The 18,326-nt window shown below is 36.3% G+C and overlaps 1 protein-coding gene across 2 annotated transcripts in view; it reads left to right on the plus strand.

Annotated features, from left to right (window-relative positions):
• Positions 1 to 18,326, plus strand: part of MNS1 (meiosis specific nuclear structural 1) — a 49,886-nt gene that overhangs the window by 10,537 nt on the left and 21,023 nt on the right. For both annotated transcript variants that reach the window (XM_045449647.1, XM_045449648.1), the window contains exon 3: positions 9,968 to 10,095. In XM_045449647.1, the coding sequence (XP_045305603.1) occupies positions 9,968 to 10,095 (128 nt within the window). The remainder of the gene's footprint in view (positions 1 to 9,967; positions 10,096 to 18,326) is intronic.

An 18,326-nucleotide genomic window follows, 5' to 3' on the forward strand; every position in this document is an offset into this window, starting at 1 on the left:
GTCTTGTTTGTTTTTTGTTTGTTTGTTTATAGTCCATTTGGCCAGCTGTCTTTTGAGTAGAACATTTAGTCCATTTATATTTAAAATATTACTGTTAGATCTGTACTTATTGCCATTTGGTTAATTGTTTTCTGGCTGTTTTTGTAGTTCCTCTCTGTTCCATTTTCTTTCTGTCTTTCCTTGTGGTTCATTGTCTTTCTTTAGTGTTGTGTTTAGTTTTTTTATTTACTTATTTACTGTAAGGTTTTGCTTTGTGGTTACTGTGAGATAATTTATGTATACAACATGTATAACATCCTATCAACCTTTTAGGTTGATATCAACTTGAACTTATTCCAAAATAGTACACTTTTACCATCTCCCCCATTTTATGTTTTTGATGTCACATTTTATCTCCTATTTTATGTATCACTTAATTAATTATTGTAGTTTTATTTTACTATTTTTGTCTTTTAACCTTCATACTAACTTTATGAGTTAACTTATATACTACCTTCACTACATATTAAATTTTACAGAGAGATTTTTACTTTCAAATGTTTTTTGGTTGTTAATTAGTGCCATTTCTTTTCAACTTAAAAGATCCCTTTAACATTTCTTGAAAAACCAGTTTAGTGGTGATGAACTCCTTTAGCTTTTGCTTATCTGAAAAACTATCTCTCCTTCAATTCTGAGTGATAAACTTACTAGGTAGAGTGTTCTTGGTTGGAAGTTTTTTCCTTTTAGCACTTTGAATATGTCATGCCACTCCCTTCTGGCCTGCACAGCTTGGCTGAGCAATCTGCTGATAGCCTTGTGGGGTTTTCTTTACAACAAGTTGCTTGTATTGCTTTTAGATTTTCTTTTTTTTTTTTAATTTCTAAAACATTTTTTAAAATTTATTTTTGAGAGAGAGAGAGACAGACAGAGTGCAAGCAGGGGAGGGACAGAGAGAGAGGGAGACACAGAATCCAAAGCAGGCTTCAGGCTCTGAGCTGTCAGCACAAAGCCTGATGCAGGGCTCAAACTCATGAACTGCAAGATCCATGACCTGAGCCAAAGTTGGACACTTAACCAACTGAGCCACCTAGGGCACCCTAAGATTTTCTCTTTAATTTTTGACATATTAATAATAATGTGTGTTGGCGTGGATCTCTTTGGGTTTATTTTACTTGGAACTCTCTGGGTTTCTGGATCTGGGTGTCTGTTTCCTTCCTTAGGTGAGGGAAGTTTTCAACCATTATTTCTTCAAATAAGTTTTCTGCCTCTTTCCTTTCTCATCTCCTTTGGTACCCCTATAATGCAGATATTATTTCACTTGATTTTGTCCCATAGATCTCTTAATTTATCATCTTTTTTTTAAGAATTCCTTTTTCTTTTTGCTGCTCTGTCTGGGTGATTTCCAGTGCTTTGTTTTCCAGTTCTCTGATCCATTCTTCTGTTCTATCCAATCTGCTGTATAACCCTCTTTGTGTATTTTTCAGTTCAGTTATTATATTCTTCAGCTCTGATTTTGGTTTCATACTTTCTTATATCTTATATCTCTTTGTTGAAGTTCTCACTGTGTTCATTCATTCTTCTCCTAAGCTTGGTGAGCATCTTTATGCCTATTACTTTGAATTCTTTATCTGGTAAATTACTTATCTCTGGATCAGTAAGGTCTTTTTCTGATGTTTTGTCTTATTCTCTCATTTGGAACATACTTCTCTGTATCCTCATTTTGTTTGGCTGTGTTTGTTTCCCTCTGTTGGGCAAAACAAGTACTTCTTTCAGTCTTGAAGAAGTGGCTTTGTGTAGGTGATGAAACTTCTCATTCACCATTGATTAGTTCTTGGTTGTCTCTTGAACCTTTGTGATCGCCTGAACAGCCTGATTTTTATTCTTGATATGTCTGTGTTGTTGATGGTATGCCAAGACCTGTCAGTGTTCCAAGGAGAGGAATCTTATTCAGCACCTAGTTTCAGGCTGAATGGAAGCCAGACCCTCAGGCAGCAGCTTTTAATATATGCAAATATATGCAGTCCTGTGGGGCTACAATTGTAAACTCTGTTGGCCTCCAGATCTAGAGATGGAGGTGTTCCCTGGGCAACAGTTGTAAAAACAGGGCTGCAGATGAGTATATAAGCTCCTTTCTGGGAGGTCTTGTTGAGCTGCAGTGAGGCCAACAGGATGGGCAACAATAATGTCTCCCTACTTATGTTCCCTGGGAGTGCCTTTGTAGCTACTGTTTGTGTGGGAAACCTGAAGACTCTTTCTTAGGCTGGAGCTCCAGGATAAATAGGCCTTTTTCAAGGAAGACTGGGCGTGCAGTGCCCTGGGGGGTTGACCTGCCAAGAACTGTCTTCTGATGGTAAGAGTCCCTTGGAGCTCAGGACCTTCAGCCCTCTTGGCCACCAAGGCCAAGTGAACAAAGGGCATTCTCTCTGTGGTTTGCACACACCTGCTCTGAAAGTGCGCTCACCAGGTTCAGAAAGGCAGGGGGGAAATATCTTGACTGCATGTGCCTGAAGGCTTCTGTGATACTGTGGGAGAGTGCCCTGTCTCTGTGCCTGTATGGTCCCAGGTTGGTGGCAGGAGAATGTCACAACTGCTCCCACTTGCCAGTACAAGCAGGGTATGGGGGATTGCTATGACCACTCCCACTGCCCAGCTGCAGGAAAGCAGCAGGACGTCACTGAGGCCACCTGTCCCACCAGCCCCAGTGAGGCAGTGAGAGGGTGCAGCATCCGGTGTGCTACCCTGGCAGGTTAGGTAGAGAGCACACAAAAGGAGTTAGCCTTGCCTCTGTCTCTGGCAGAGTCCCAACTGTCCCTTACTTCTGCAGCAGATTCCCCCAGATCAGCAAATGAATTCCCTTCAAATTGGTGCTTTTGTGCTTGATCCTGGGATGAGTGAGACTGCAGGTGAGCCTTTAAAATGAGAATCTCAGTTTCCTATAGTACTTTGGGTCCCTTGGATGTCAGCCCTGTTGGTTTTCTAAGCCAGACATTTTTGGTGCAGCTCTGAAGTGTTGGAGTGCCTAATGTGGGGCACCAACCGCTCACTCATCTGGCAGAGGTGCTGGACTGGTGAGATCCCTCTCTGTTGTGTCTCCCTGCCTATTGGGTGTAGGGTTTTTTGGCAAGACAGTGTCTCTACCCCTCAATGTGGTCCTTTTATCCTTTGTTGTAGAGAAGCAGTTCATCTAGTTTTCAGATCCTTTTCAGAGAGAAATTGTTAGAAGGTGCAGGAGAGACATGAAGTATCCCCCAAACTGAGAAGGCACTTGGAGACCGGAAAATGAAGTAGGCTACTCCATACAGTTTACACAGTGTTTTACTTCAGGTAACTTACTGATAGGGGGATTGGGTGGAAGACTGACTATTCACAGCAACTGCATAGTTATTCTCCGCCAAATCCAGACCTTAGTTCACAAACCTTATAGAGCAAAGGGACGCACAGAAGGGCACTGTACTGAGATCAAAGGGTTCACACACACCGCAGAGAGCTTGAATGTGTCTAATTGACCACTAACTTTTAATTAGATCTTGCAGCCTCACCTGTGCATCAGGAAGGGGAAAGACTATTATTTCCAAAAGATTAATGGGAGACCAAAACAACCTTCTCCCTATTTTGGTCTTGGTGGGCATTTCTAAGGTATGATTATTCATTTCCATGGAATGGCTACATGGAACCTGTAGCCCCAAGAAAGGTCATTGAGCAACCATGAACAAGATGGAGGGCTAAAGATGGAGTTGGTATTGTCAGCATTCCTACACAAATGATCTACAGGTAGCTGTAGATTTTGTGTGTCCATGGGAGGAGATGAGTTCAGGATCTTCCTATGCTGCCATCTTGGACCCCCTGATTTTTAATACAGTTAATTTGACATAGTCTGCATTCCATTATTGCCCCCACATGTGGTCGATTTCTTTAAAAAATTTTTTATGTTGAAATAGTTACAAATTCTTGGGAAATTGCAGAAATCATATGGAGAGGTCCACTGGGCACCATACAGAAGATTCCCCAGGTGGTTACATCTTGCATAACTGTAATATAATATCAAACTCTAGAAAATGATATTGGTACCATATGCATATATACCCATATGTCATTTTTTTCAAATGTGTAGTAGATTTACACAGCCACCACCTAATTTAAGATACAGAACTGTTGTATCACCACCAAGACCTTATTCATGCTACCCCATTATAGTCATATTTTCTTCACCACCACTGCCCTCCCCCCCCCCCCCCCCAGCTGCGGCCACCGACTATGCCTGGCAACCATTGATTTGTTCTCTATCTCTGTAATTTTGTTCTTTCAGGAATGTTATATAAATGTAATTGTGTGTGATTCCATACATATGTGGAGTCATATGTGACCTTTAGAGTAGATTTTTTTCACTCAGTGTAATGCTTTTGAGAGTCATCCAAGTTGTTGAATTTGTCAATAGTTAATTCTTTTTTATTATTGAGTAGTAGTGCCTGGCATGGATTTACTGGTTGATTTCTTTTTAAATTTGCATATTATAAAATTAATTCTCTCTGATGTATATATAGTTCTATGGATTTTGACAAATGGATAGATTTCTATCTCTACCCTCCCAGTGTCATTCAAACACTTCTATCATCCTAAAAGTCCCCTCATGCTGCCCCTTTGTAGTCAGCCACTCACCCTTCTCCCCAAATCCCTGGAAACCATTGATTTCTTTTATGTCCTGTTAGGTTCACCTTTTCCACAATGTCATATAACTGGAATTAGGCAATATGTTGCCTTTTGGGTCTGACTTCTTTCACTTAGCAAAACAAATGTAAGATTCCATATCGTTGTATGAATTGTTCCTTTTATTGCTGAATGGTATTGTTGTATTCTAGTATATGGATGTACCACAGTTGTTTGTTCATTTGCATGTTGAAAAAAATCTGAATTGTTTCCAGTTTATGGCAACTGTGAATAAAACTGCTATAAACATTTGATTACAAACTTTTATATGAACATAAATTTTCATTTCTCTTAGATAGATATCTGAGAGTAGGATGGTTGTGTCATATAGTGGGTGTATGTTTCACTTGATAAGAAATTGCCAAACCATTTTGCAGAGTTGCTGCATTTTTTTGCATTTCCTCGGGTGGTGTATGAGAATTCCAGTTGTTTTGTGTCATCACCAGTACTTGCAGTTGCTTTTTGTTAATTGAAATTATTATTTAGATAATTGTGGATTCATATGCAGTTGTAAGAAATAATACAGAGAGACCCAATATACCTTGCACCTAATGTCTCCTAATGGTACATCTTGCAAAACTGTAGTACAATATCACAGGCAAAATAACAGCAATGATACAATCCACCAATCTTGTTCAGATTTCCCTACTTTTACTTGTGCTCCTGTCTGTGCATTGGTGTGTGTGTGTGTGTGTGTGTGTGTGTGTTTGGTTCCCTACAGTTTATCACACGTGTAGGCTTATATGTCCAGCACCACAGTCATGATCCAGGGGAGCTCCATGACCACAAGGGTCCCTCATTTTGTCCTTTCATAAACATAACCATCTCTTTCTTGTACACCATACCTCATGCCTGACTCTGGCAACCACTAGTATGTTTTCCGTTTCTATAATTTTGTCATTTCAAGAATGTTACCTATACAACTCAACAATAAAAAGACAAATAAACTCTTTAATGGACAAAGGACATCAATAGCCATTTCTCTAAAGAAGATATACAAATGAATAATAAGCACATAAAAGATGTTCAACATAATGTCATTAGGGAGATGCAAATCAAAATCGCAGTTAGGTATTCCTTCAGAGCCATGAAAATTGCTCTAATTCTTTTTAAAAAGGATAGTAAGTATCGGAAACGATGTAGAGAACTTTGAACCCTTGTACATTGCTTTTGGAAATGTAAAATGTTGTAGTGGCTGTGGGAGACAGTTGGACAGTTCCTCAAAAAATTAAATGCAAATGCTGTATCACTTAGCAATTCTTCTACTAAACCCAAGACAATTGAAAACATGTTCACACAAAAACTTGTGCATGAATATTGAAAGCAACATTATTCATGATAGCCAAAAGGTGGTTGTTGGAAACAACCCAAGTGCCCATCCACTGATGACTAGATAAAATGTGTTCTATCTATACAGTGGGATATTATACAGACATAAAAGGGAATGAAGTACTAATACATGCTGCAACATGGATGAACCTTGAAAGCATTACACCAAATGAAAGAAGCCAAGCACAAAAAGGCCACTTAATCTGTGATTCCATTTAAATGAAGTATCTAGAATAGGCAAGTCCATAGACATAGAAAGCAGATTAGTGGTTCTCAGAAACTAGTGGGTATGTGGAATGGTGAGTGACTGCTAACAGGTATGGGTGTTTTTTGTTTTTGTTTTTGTTTTTTTTTTTTTTGGAGGCGATGAAACTGTTCTGTAATGTTAAAACTTATATCTACACGAAAACCTGCATGTGGATGTTTATAGCAGTTTTAATTGCCAAAACTTGTAAGCTACTAAGATGTCCTTCAGTAGATGAATGGATCGTTGATCCAGACAATAGAATATTAGTGCTAAAAGAAATGAACTATCAAGCCATGAAAAGACATGGAGAAACTTTAAATGTGTATTACTAAGTGAAAGAATCCAACCTGTAAAGGCTTCATACTGCATGATTCCAACTATCTACCAGTTCTGTATGATAACTGTAATGGTAGATAAATATCATTACATATTTCTCAAAACCACAGAATGTACAACACCAAGAGTTAACCCTAATATAAACTGTGGACTTTGGGTGATTGTGTCATTGCAGATTAATTGATTGTAACAAACGTACCACGCTGGTGGGGTGTTGATAGTGAGGTGGGCGGTGCATATGTGTGGGCTTTGGGTATATGGGAACTCTCTTATTTCTGCTCAGTTTTGTTGTGAACACAAAGCTGCTTCAAAAAAAATATCCACTTAAAAGTTCTGAAACTAGATAATGATGATTGTTGCACAACACTGTGAATATATTAAAAAAACACTGAATTGGGAATTGTGAGAGGTGAATTTTATAATATGTGAATTAAAGCACAATTGTAAAATAAGGAACGTGTTTCAAGAACATTATATAAATGGGCCCAAACAGTATATTGGGATTGGATTTTTTCACTCAGCTTAATTGCTAGAAATTCATCCAAGTTGTTGCTAGTGGCACTATTTCGTTCCCTTTTGTTGTCGAGGAGTCCTCCATGGTAGGATGTACCACAGTTTATCTCACTATTCACCTGGTAGCATTTGTCTGTTTATTTCCATTATTGGCTATTTTGAATAAATCTGTAAACATTTAGATACAGGTTTTTATTTATTTTTATTTTTTTATTATTTTTAATATATAATTTATTGTCAAATTTGTTTCCATACAACACCCAGTGTTCATCCCAACAGGTGCCCTCCTCAATGCCCATCTGTCACTTTCCCCTCTCCCTCACCCCCATCAACCCTCAGTTTGTTGTCAGTATTTAAGAGTCTCTTATGGTTTGGCTCCCTCCCTCTCTAACTTTTTTTTTCCTTCCCCTCCCCCTGGTCTTCTGTTAAGTTTCTCAGGATCCACATCTGAGCGAAAATATATGGTATCTGTCTTTCTGTGCCTGACTTATTTCCCATAGCATAATACTCTCCAGTTCCATCCACGGTTGCTACAAATGGCCAGATTTCATTCTTTCTCATTGCCAAGCAGTATTCTATTGTATATATAAACCACATCTTCTTTATCCATTCGTCAGTTGATGGACATTTTGGCCCTTTCCATAATTTGGCTATTGTTGAAAGTGCTGCTATAGACATTGGGGTACAAGTGCCCCTGTGTATCAACACTCCTGTATCCCTTGGGTAAATTCCTAGCAGTGCTATTGCTGGGTCATAGGGTAGATCTATTTTTAATTTTTTGAGGAACCTCCACACTGTTTTCCAGAGCAGCTGCACCAGTTTGCATTCCCACCAACAGTGCAAGAGGGTCCCTGTTTCTCCACATCCTCTCCAGCATCTGTAGTCTGATTTGTTCATTTTAGCCACTCTGACTGGCATGAGGTGGTATCTCAGTGTGGTTTTGATTTATATTTCCCTGATGAGGAGTGATGTTGAGCATCTTTTCATGTGCCTGTTGGCCATCTGGATGTCTTCTTTAGAGAAGTGTCTGTTCATGTCTTCTGCCCACTATTTCACTGGATTATTTGTTTTTCAGATGTGGAGTTTGGTGAGTTCTTTATAGATTTTGGGTACTAGCCCTTTATCCGGTATGTCATTTGCAAATATCTTTTCCCATTATTTTGGTTGCCTTTTAGTTTTGTTGATTGTTTCCTTTGCAGTGCAGAAACTTTTTATCTTGATGAGGTCCCAATAGTTTATTTTTGCTTTTACTTTCTTTACCTCTGTAGATGTGTCAAGTAAGAAATTGCTGCAGCTGAAGTCACAGAGGTTTTTCCGTGCTTTCTCCTCTAGGGTTTTGATGGTTTCCTGTCTCACGTTTAGGTCCTTCATCCATTTTGAATTTATTTTTGTGAATGGTGAAAGAAAGTGGTCTAGTTTCATTCTTCCGCATGTTGCTGTCCAGTTCTCCCAGCACCATTTGTTAAAGAGACTTTTTTCCATTGGATATTCTTTCCTGCTTTGTCAAAGATGAGTTAGCCATCCAATTCTGGATACAGGTTTTTTTTTTAATTTTTTTTTTCAACGTTTATTTATTTTTGGGACAGAGAGAGACAGAGCATGAACGGGGGAGGGGCAGAGAGAGAGGGAAACACAGAATCGGAAACAGGCTCCAGGCTCTGAGCCATCAGCCCAGAGCCTGACGCGGGGCTCGAACTCACGGACCGCGAGATCGTGACCTGGCTGAAGTCGGACGCTTAACTGACTGCGCCACCCAGGCGTCCCTGGATACAGGTTTTTAAATAAACATAAGTTTTCATTTCTCTGGGATAAATGCTTAAGAGTAAAGTTACTGAGTTATATGGTAATTGTATGTTAGCTTTATAACAAACTACCAAACTGTTTTCCAGAGTTGCTCTATCATTTTACATTCCCACCCAGCAAACAATTTCTCACCAACATTTGGTTTTGCCATTATTTTTCATTTTAGCCATTGTAATAGGTTTGTAGTGATCTGTCGTTGTTGTAATTTTAATCTGCATTTCCTGAATGCTAATGATAGTGAACATCTTTTCATGTGCTTATTCCTTCTAAATACAGAATTTAGTTAAGCCTCTAGATTCTTCTACCATTTTACCCATGATACAAAAGAGAAACAAGTTAAATGGTATCCTGGAGATGCAATCAGTCAAATTCAGAATGTAGGACATTCTATGGGCTACATGTACTAACTTCTACAACAAATCAATGGCTTGGGGGGAAAATGTGTGTATGGGATGACTATTACAGAATGAAAGAGACTTAAGAGAACTAATAACTAGATGCCACATGTGGACCTTGTTTGGATTTTGATTTGAAAAAGCAAGCTAAAAGCATCTTTGAGACAATTGGGAAAACCTGAAAATGGACTACACCTTACTAAGGAATAACTGTTATTTAGACATGTTAATGGTATGGTTGTTATATGAGATGAAATTCTTATCAGGTAGAGATCAATACTGAATTACTTATATGGTAATGACATATCTAGGATATGTTTGAAATAGTCTAGCAAAAAAGAACACAGAAAAAAAATGAAATTGGAGTAGAAGAGCAAAGAAAAAAGGTTGACAAAATATTGGTAGTTATTGAAAATGAGTGATGCTACCTGAGGGTGTATTTTAATATTCTTACTACTTAAGATGTCTGACATTTTCTATGGTAAAACGTTTGGGAAAGTGTTGATTGAAATAGCGTTTTGTATTTTAAAATAAAACACAAATGGTTGTTGCTCCGAAGGCACTTGAAGTTTTCTGTTACAAAACAGAGTCTTCCTTGAGGAAAAAATATATCTGATTCTGAAGGACAAATAATTGAAGTTTCTTTTTTAAAAAAATTCAGGCAGAAGAAAACAAAAGATTGAGGGAACTTCAGAATGAACAAGAAGAAAAATTGGCTATGGAATTGGCCAAACTAAAACATGAAAGTCTAAAGGATGAAAAGATGAGGCAACAAGTAAGAGAAAACAGGTATCTTGGCATTTATAAATTTCACTTATTTTGTTTTTGCCTTTAAACTATTTATGTTGTGCTTGCCACCTGAAAGTGAAATTTCTTTCTTTGTATCATTGCACTTAGTTAATATTTTGTCTGGAAATGCTTATTGCTTTAAGTCCTGTATATATTCATTTGAGAAAAGAAGTTGTATTCAAAGTAGTGTTTAAGGTGAAAATAAATATCACTTTCTTATCTTTCCTCTAAATGTAATTTTTTAAATGACCTAAAAAATAGACTCATGAATCCTACTCTTAAGTGAAACCTTACATAATTTAATTTTCTACCCCAGTATTACTGGAAAGTGGCTGGTCAGCTATGGGTCAACACCTCTAGTGATTGCCATAGAACTTCTTTTTTCATTCGGCTATAACTCTGAATATCTTTCCCTCATATTGTTTCAAAATTAATTTCCTTGTAACTTTCATGAATTTATCTCATTTTTGCTATCTAATAAAAAACAAACAAATTTAGTGCTTATTTAGGATATCCTTTCATATTTATGAATCCCATAAATGTTTTATTCTATAAGTTAAACATCCTTCATTCCTTCATTTGTTTCACATATAGTATAATTTCAAGCTTCACCATCCTGGTTCTCTTCTGTAGATACAATTTACATGATTATTGGTCCTTAACAAAATATTACCCCCATAATTATGTGTAATGCTCCAGGGTATTGCTTAATACCCCTAGTAGAGGGACTGTTAACCACATTGTTCTAAAATATGTTTCTTAATGTTGCCTAAGACAGAATTACTTATTAGGAGCAGCCATGTCACGCCTATACTTACATAGTTGAATATAATAGAAATTTATTTACTTTGATAATTGTTACATTTTATCTTAACTGAGCCAAACTTCCTGTAGGATATTATATGACCCATGGGTGACCCTCAGGGATTCTAAACTTCATTAATTTATCTTTATATGTTTGAGAGATGTACCCATGTGTGTTTTTCTGGGTCTACAACTTTTATCAAATTCTTTTACTAATTCTTAAAGATTTAAAATTGCCACTAATGTCTTCGTATTGTTCTAGTCGCAAACTGTCTTTTTGGACATTAATTCTCCAATCATATGAGCTATCCCTTGTGGTTTTATGTTGTCTGAAGATGAAACAAATATTTCATCATATTTTTGTCTAATTCACTGATCTAAAAATGAAATGGAGGAACTTTCTGCTTCTAGCAATTTTTAGACAAAGTGATTCCAATAATTGCTCCCTCTGAGAACAGGTTATCTGGAGAAAGTATAAAAGTCAGATCTGGGAAAGGAGAAAACCAGAATGGTAAGCTTGGCATTTGAAGCTGCATTTCTTTTGGAAGCTTTGCTGATTCCAAAAGTATGGCTGAGAGTTAAGAACTGAAGCAGAGCTTAGCCAATAAGCATATGGCAAGGTGTTCAACATTTTGATAAACTTTATGTTTAAGATTTTTGCACCTTTGTGTATGTTTTACTTCACTAATACAGAATTCAATTTGATTTTATTAGAAAGAAACAGATGAAGAGAGTCATGTGCAAGCAGGCCAGTGGAAAATATCCAGAATGAAGCACAGAGAGACAAAAAGATAGAAAAATACAAAAGAAAGCTTGAAAGAGATAAGGGCTATGATGGAAATTCTAACAGATGTATGATTTTAGTTCTGGTAGTAGAAATAGAAGAGGATGGGGGCGCCTGGGTGGTGCAGTCGGTTAAGCGTCCGACTTCAGCCAGGTCACGATCTCACGGTCTGTGAGTTCGAGCCCCGCGTTGGGCTCTGGGCTGATGGCTCAGAGCCTGGAGCCTGTTTCCGATTCTGTGTCTCCCTCTCTCTCTGCCCCTCCCCCGTTCATGCTCTGTCTCTCTCTGTCCCAAAAATAAATAAACGTTGAAAAAAAAATTGAAAAAAAAATTAAAAAAAAAAAAAAAAGAAAAGAAATAGAAGAGGATGATGCAAAAACAGTATTTGAAGAGATATGGGCCAAGAATGTCCAAAAATGATAAAAGACATAAAGCCACAGGTTAAAACACAACAAATGTTGAGAACTATACCTGTACTTATCCTAGTCAAACTTTTGAAATCCAACAATAAATAAAACTATGAAAATCACAAAAGCAGCCCCTCAAAAGACTATTACGTTCAAAGGAGCAACAATCAGAAGTACAACTCGATTTTGACAATAACAGTGAAAACGAGAAGTCCATGTATTGAAAGGGCTGAAAGAAAATAATGGCCCATCTAGAATGCTATATTTTTGAAAATTTTCTTCAAATTTAAGGCAGAAGTCATTCAGCTGAGTGCTTTTTCAAATAGCGTATGCTACTTCTTAGCAGTGTCAAAACTGCTAAGAGTTTTTAATTTTGTGCATAAGCCGTGATGGAATTGTGACTGACGTGCAGTAAGGGACCAGTTTTCTGATCAGTGTTTTCATCTACAAATTGGCAGTTCTCAAATCAAGGAAATGTTTGCAGTGGTACTCAAAATACATCCTAAGTGATTAAAAACCATGTATAGTAAGATTAGCCTCTTTAAATCTAAAAGAAATGAATTTTTAAAACCCAAGGTAAATTTTTAAGGCTCATTGACATTTATTTTGAAAATAATTGACTTAGAAAGTCATGAGGTTCTTTGTTATTTGATCTTTGAACACATGATTTTTTAATCCAAGAAAATATTTAAAAGACAGTTTAATTTTATCACTGCTTTTACCTTGAGATGGGACATTCACTTCCTATTTTTATTTTTTTATTTTTTTAGTCACTTCCTATTTTTAGAAGTCTTTTTTAAAATTATACCACAGATCGGGGCGCCTGGGTGGCGCAGTCGGTTAAGCGTCCGACTTCAGCCAGGTCGCGATCTCGCTGTCCGTGAGTTCGAGCCCCGCGTCGGGCTCTGGGCTGATGGCTCGGAGCCTGGAGCCCGTTTCCGATTCTGTGTCTCCCTCTCTCTCTGCCCCTCCCCCGTTCATGCTCTGTCTCTCTCTGTCCCAAAAATAAATAAACGTTGAAAAAAAAAATTAAAAAAAAATAAAATAAAATTATACCACAGATCAATAATTATATGTGTGATTAATAATTTCAGTTATTTAAAATTATTATGCTTAATTATGTGATTAATTATACAATTTATAATTACATAATTAGCAGCTATACATGTACTATATAGTTAATATATAGTTTTATAAAAGCAAAAACAAGTATCTCATATATAATTGATAGTTAAGTTTAGCAAACACTGGCTCAAGAGGAGACAGAGATAGGCTTCCTTTATTAAACACATAGCCACTTTGTTCCTGATGGCAGTACAGTTCGAACAAAGGTTCATAGCAACCAAGTGAATGCTGAATCAAGAAAAAGGCAACTTATAAATGGCAGCAAAGCTTTGTAGTTTTTTCATTTGTCCTTGCTCCATCCCCTCCCAGCTCTAAGGCAGTCTTGAAAGTAGTAGCCCATATTGTGACTATCTGTCCCTCATTCTGGAGAGAGGAGAGCAGATCAGATCTTATTAGAAAATTATTATGTATGTATGTTTGAACCTACCTGGTAGCTACCTGTAGGATTGACACAAGATGCTCATCTCTGTTACACATAACTCCTAACCAACTCAGACTAGAAAAGCAAATTACATCTCTGATAAGATTTTAATATCCTTGGGGCACCTGGGTTGCTCAGTCAGTTAAGTGTCTGACTTCTGCTCAGGTCATGATCTCACAGCTGCATCAGGCTCTGTGCTGATAGCTCGGAGTCTGGAGCCTGCTTCAGACTCTGTGTCTCCCTCTCTGTTTCTGCCCCTCCCTGTCCATTCTCTCTCTCTCTCTCTCTCTCTCTCTCTCTCTCTCTCTCAAAATAAACATTAAAAAACATAAAAAAAAGAATTTAATATCCAGAATATATAAATGATTCCTACAATTCAACAGTTTGGACATAGGGAAAGTACTTAAGAGATTTCTCCAAAGAAGACAGACAAGGGGCAATAAGTGCATGAAAAAAACACTCAACATCATTAAGTCATTAGGGAAATTGATAGGATAGCTTTAATAAAAAAATGGAAAGTAAGTGCTGGTGAAGATGTGGGTAAATTGGAACCCTTGGACATTGCTGGTAGGAACATAAAATGGTGCAAGCACTGTGGAAAATAGTTTGACGATTCTCAAAAAGTTAAATATAGAACTGCCATATGATCTATCTAGGTAGATACCCACAAGGATTGAAAATTGAGGCTTAATCAGATATTTGTACATTAATGTTTAATGCAGCATTATTCACAATAGCAAAAGGTAGGAACAACCCCGTTGTCCATCAACAACTTTGGTATGTATATACAGTGGAATATCATTCAGTTATGAAAAGGAATGAAGTTCTGATACATGCTACAATATGGCTGAACCTTGAAAGCAATATGTTAAGTGCAGTAAGCCAGACACAACAGGATAAATACTGTGTAAATCCACTTATGTGAAATAACTAGAACAGGTAAATTTATAGAGACAAAAAGTAGTTAGAGATTACCAGAGGCTAGGAAAAGAGAGGAATGGGAAGTTACTGCTTAAATGAGTACAGCATTTCTATTTAGAATGATGAAAAAGTTTTAGAAATAGTGATGATGGTTGTAGAACATTGTGAATGCAACTAACACCACTGAATTGTACACTTAAAATAGTTAAAAATGGCAAATTTTTCTTTTTTGTATTGTACCACAATAAAAAAATTATAATGTGAAAACCCTCAAACTTATGGGGTTTAGCTAAAGCTGTTGCTCAAGAGTAATTTATAATCTGAAATGACTATTAGAAATGAAGGCTCCATCTGGATATTAGAGAATGTACAGCAAATTTCCATCTGGAATGATTATAAAAAGAATGTAGGAAGAGAATAATAAGAGCAGAAACAAATGAATTAGAATGTAAACATAAAGTAGGATCAAAGCCAAGAATTGTGCCTTTAAAAAGGCTAATAAAATTGATTACCTCTGGTTAGAATGGTATAGTGTAAAAGAGAATGAATGCATAAATAACCAATTTTAGGAATGGATGATAAGATATCACTGTAGATCATAGAAATGTTTACTAGATCATAGCAAGATATTGTGAATAATTTGATACAAATAAATTTGAAAATTAGATAAATTCTTAAATAGAACTATTTACCAAACTGGCATATGTAGAAACAGAAACATAAATGTTTCTATAACTTTTAAAGATTTTACACCTATAATTAACCTTTTTCACAAAGAAACCTACATAGCTAGGTGGTTGGTGAATTTTACCAAACATTCAAATAATAACCCCGATCTCACATAGTTTTGCAGAGTGGGAAAAGAAGAAACACTTTCCAATTGATTGTAATCAGATCAGTACCTGAGTAGGGTAAGAACCTTATAGACTAATTTTTCTCTTGAGTTTAGCTACTGTAATCTGAAATTAGTTAATATCAAATCCAACAGTGTGTGAGAAAGATAAAAATCTGACTAAATTTAACTTATTCTAAGAATACAAAGTTGTTTTAACATTAGAAAATCAGTAAGTGTAATTCATCCGATGAACAGAATATAATAGAAAAACTGTATGAGCAGAAAAAACCAATTGGTAGAAATCAACATCACTCTAAGATTAAAAGAGGATTAGCAAATTAGGAATAAAAGGAGTTTACAGTAACATCATACTTAATGGCAAACATTAAACACTTTACTTATATTAAGAAGACAGGAATGCTTGCTATAACAACTTCTCTTAATAATTGTATTGGGGACACTAGCCAGTGCAATAAGGCAAGAAAAGTAAATGAAAGTTGTTAGGATTGGCAGTAAAGAAATAGAACTTTTATTATTACCAGATGATATGATTGTGTATCTAGAGAATCCAAAAGAATCTATGTATACATTATAAGTTCAGCAGTGTTGTTGGATGTGAAGTCAATATACAACATTAATTGTATTTCTGTAAATTAGCAACAATTAACGAAAGTTTTAAAATAATTTGTACAAGAGCATAAAAAAGTAAGTAACTAATGAAAGAGGTGTAAAACCTCAACACTGAAAAAAACTATTATCAATAGAGTTGTTAAAAACCTAAATAATTGGAAGGATGTGCCATGTTTATAAAATTGAAGACTCAGTATTGTAAACATGTCAAACTGATTTATAAATTCAGTATAATCCTAATCAGAATCTCAGCCAGTATTGTTTATTATGACATTTGACAAGCTTATTCTAAAATGTATATGGAAATGCAAAGTACCTAGAATGGCTAAGACAATCTTTAAGAAGACCAAAATTGGAGACTTATTCTTTAGAATATGAATACTTATTATAAAGCTGTAATAATTAAGATATTGTGGTTTTAGCACAGAATAAACAAATGGATTGATGAAATAGGATGGAGCAGATCTTTTCAACCAGAAAATTTAAACCCTAATGGCCTGCGGCATCTGTAATGAATTAACTTACTTCCTGTGGATCTAAAACAATGCCTGCTATGTACTGTCTATGAGAGAATTAAAATATACATTCTGTGTTCTGTGAGGCTTAGTTCTCTTATGGAACCCCAGTTGAGGAATGATGGGATGGGATATTCAAAAATGGATCCATGCATATATACACACTTAAACTTTATGACACTGCAAATCCCTGGCACTACAATGGTAGTGCAGAACATTCAGAAATGGACATTTTTATAAAATGGTACTGCATCAATTAAATAGCCATATATACAAAAATGAACTTGATTTTTTACCTCACTCTACACACAGAATTCAATTCTTGAATGATTATAGTCTAAAAGTCAATGGTGAAACAAAATTTTGAGAGACTAACAAAAGAAAATAACTTTATGTCTGTGCAGTAGGCAACATTTCTTAAAACATGACACATAAGTCATTGACAATGAAGAAACAGATGGGTGAATTAGAAAACTTCTCTTCATCTAAAGAAACAGCTATCAGAGTAAGTACAGACTGGAATAAAATATTTGCAATGATTGTAACTAACAAGAGACTTATATTAAGAACATACAAAGAACTCTTCTGTAACAAGAAGTAGACAATTTAGTCTAAAAGTGGGCAAAAATTTCTTGAACAAAAACTTCACAGAAAATGAATGACTTCACAGAAATGATTCAAACATATGAAAAGGTCTGAGTTTCATTTTATTAGGGAAACAAATTAAAACCACAGTGATATTTTACCCACAAGAGTGGTTAAAATGAAAAAGAATGACACAACTAAAAAGTGTTGCTGGGATGTGTAGCAGTGGGAGTACTGAAGCACTATGAGTGTAAATCTCTGTACAGAGCATGGAAAGCTGGCATTTTCTATGAAATTTGAATACAGCCTACCCTGTGACTCAGAAATCTCATTCCTAGGTATATATCCAATAGAAATCTGTGCATTTGTCCTTCAAATGAAAGTCATTTTATTTGCATGTTAGTTGTTTGGAATTTGATGCACTTTGTTTTGGAGAGGTAATATTATAAATTGGGATTGGGTATGTACATTGGCTTACTAATATTAGTACCTAACTCTAATCCAACAAAAACTCTTGTAAATATGTCAGCTCCTTAGAGTAAAATATGTGGACTAACCTAGAAACTTAATCCTCATTTATATTATTACTTTTATGAAAGAAGGCAATCTTGTGTCCCATACATTTACAACTACATCAGTGAGGGCAAGAAGGACACATCACAACACCAAGAATAGCTCTCTTCCCTACCCATGATTGTCTCTTTGGAGGTGTAGGGTACTTCTAAATTGTTTATAATTAGGTGAGTGCCTCTGTTCTAGTAAGAATTAAGATGTGCTTTAAAAGTTTTTTTTAAATTTAACTTAATTTTTTGAAACAGCATGCACAAGTCAAGGAAGGGGAGAGGGAGAGGGTGACAGAGAATCTTAAGCAGGCTCCGTGATCCACACGGGGGCTCCCATGACCTTGGGATCATGATCTGAGCTGAAATTAAGAATCAGATGCTCAACTTATAGAGCCACCCCAGTGCCCCAAGATGTGCTTCTAAGTGACATCTAAGTACCCTTCCGACTCAGAATTCTCATATTCAGAAATATGACTGGCACATTAAAATGAAAAGTTGTGTATGGCATATTATTTTCCACTATAGTTAGGGATGGGATAGATTGAAAAGCAGTTCAGAGGTTTTCTGAGGGTGATCCTCATTTTTAACAGGTAAGTAAACAAGCCCAGAGAAGTGAAGCAAACTTGCCCATGGTCATTCCT

This window comes from Leopardus geoffroyi, chromosome B3 (genome assembly GCF_018350155.1).
Source record: "Leopardus geoffroyi isolate Oge1 chromosome B3, O.geoffroyi_Oge1_pat1.0, whole genome shotgun sequence".
Lineage (NCBI taxonomy): Eukaryota > Metazoa > Chordata > Mammalia > Carnivora > Felidae > Leopardus > Leopardus geoffroyi.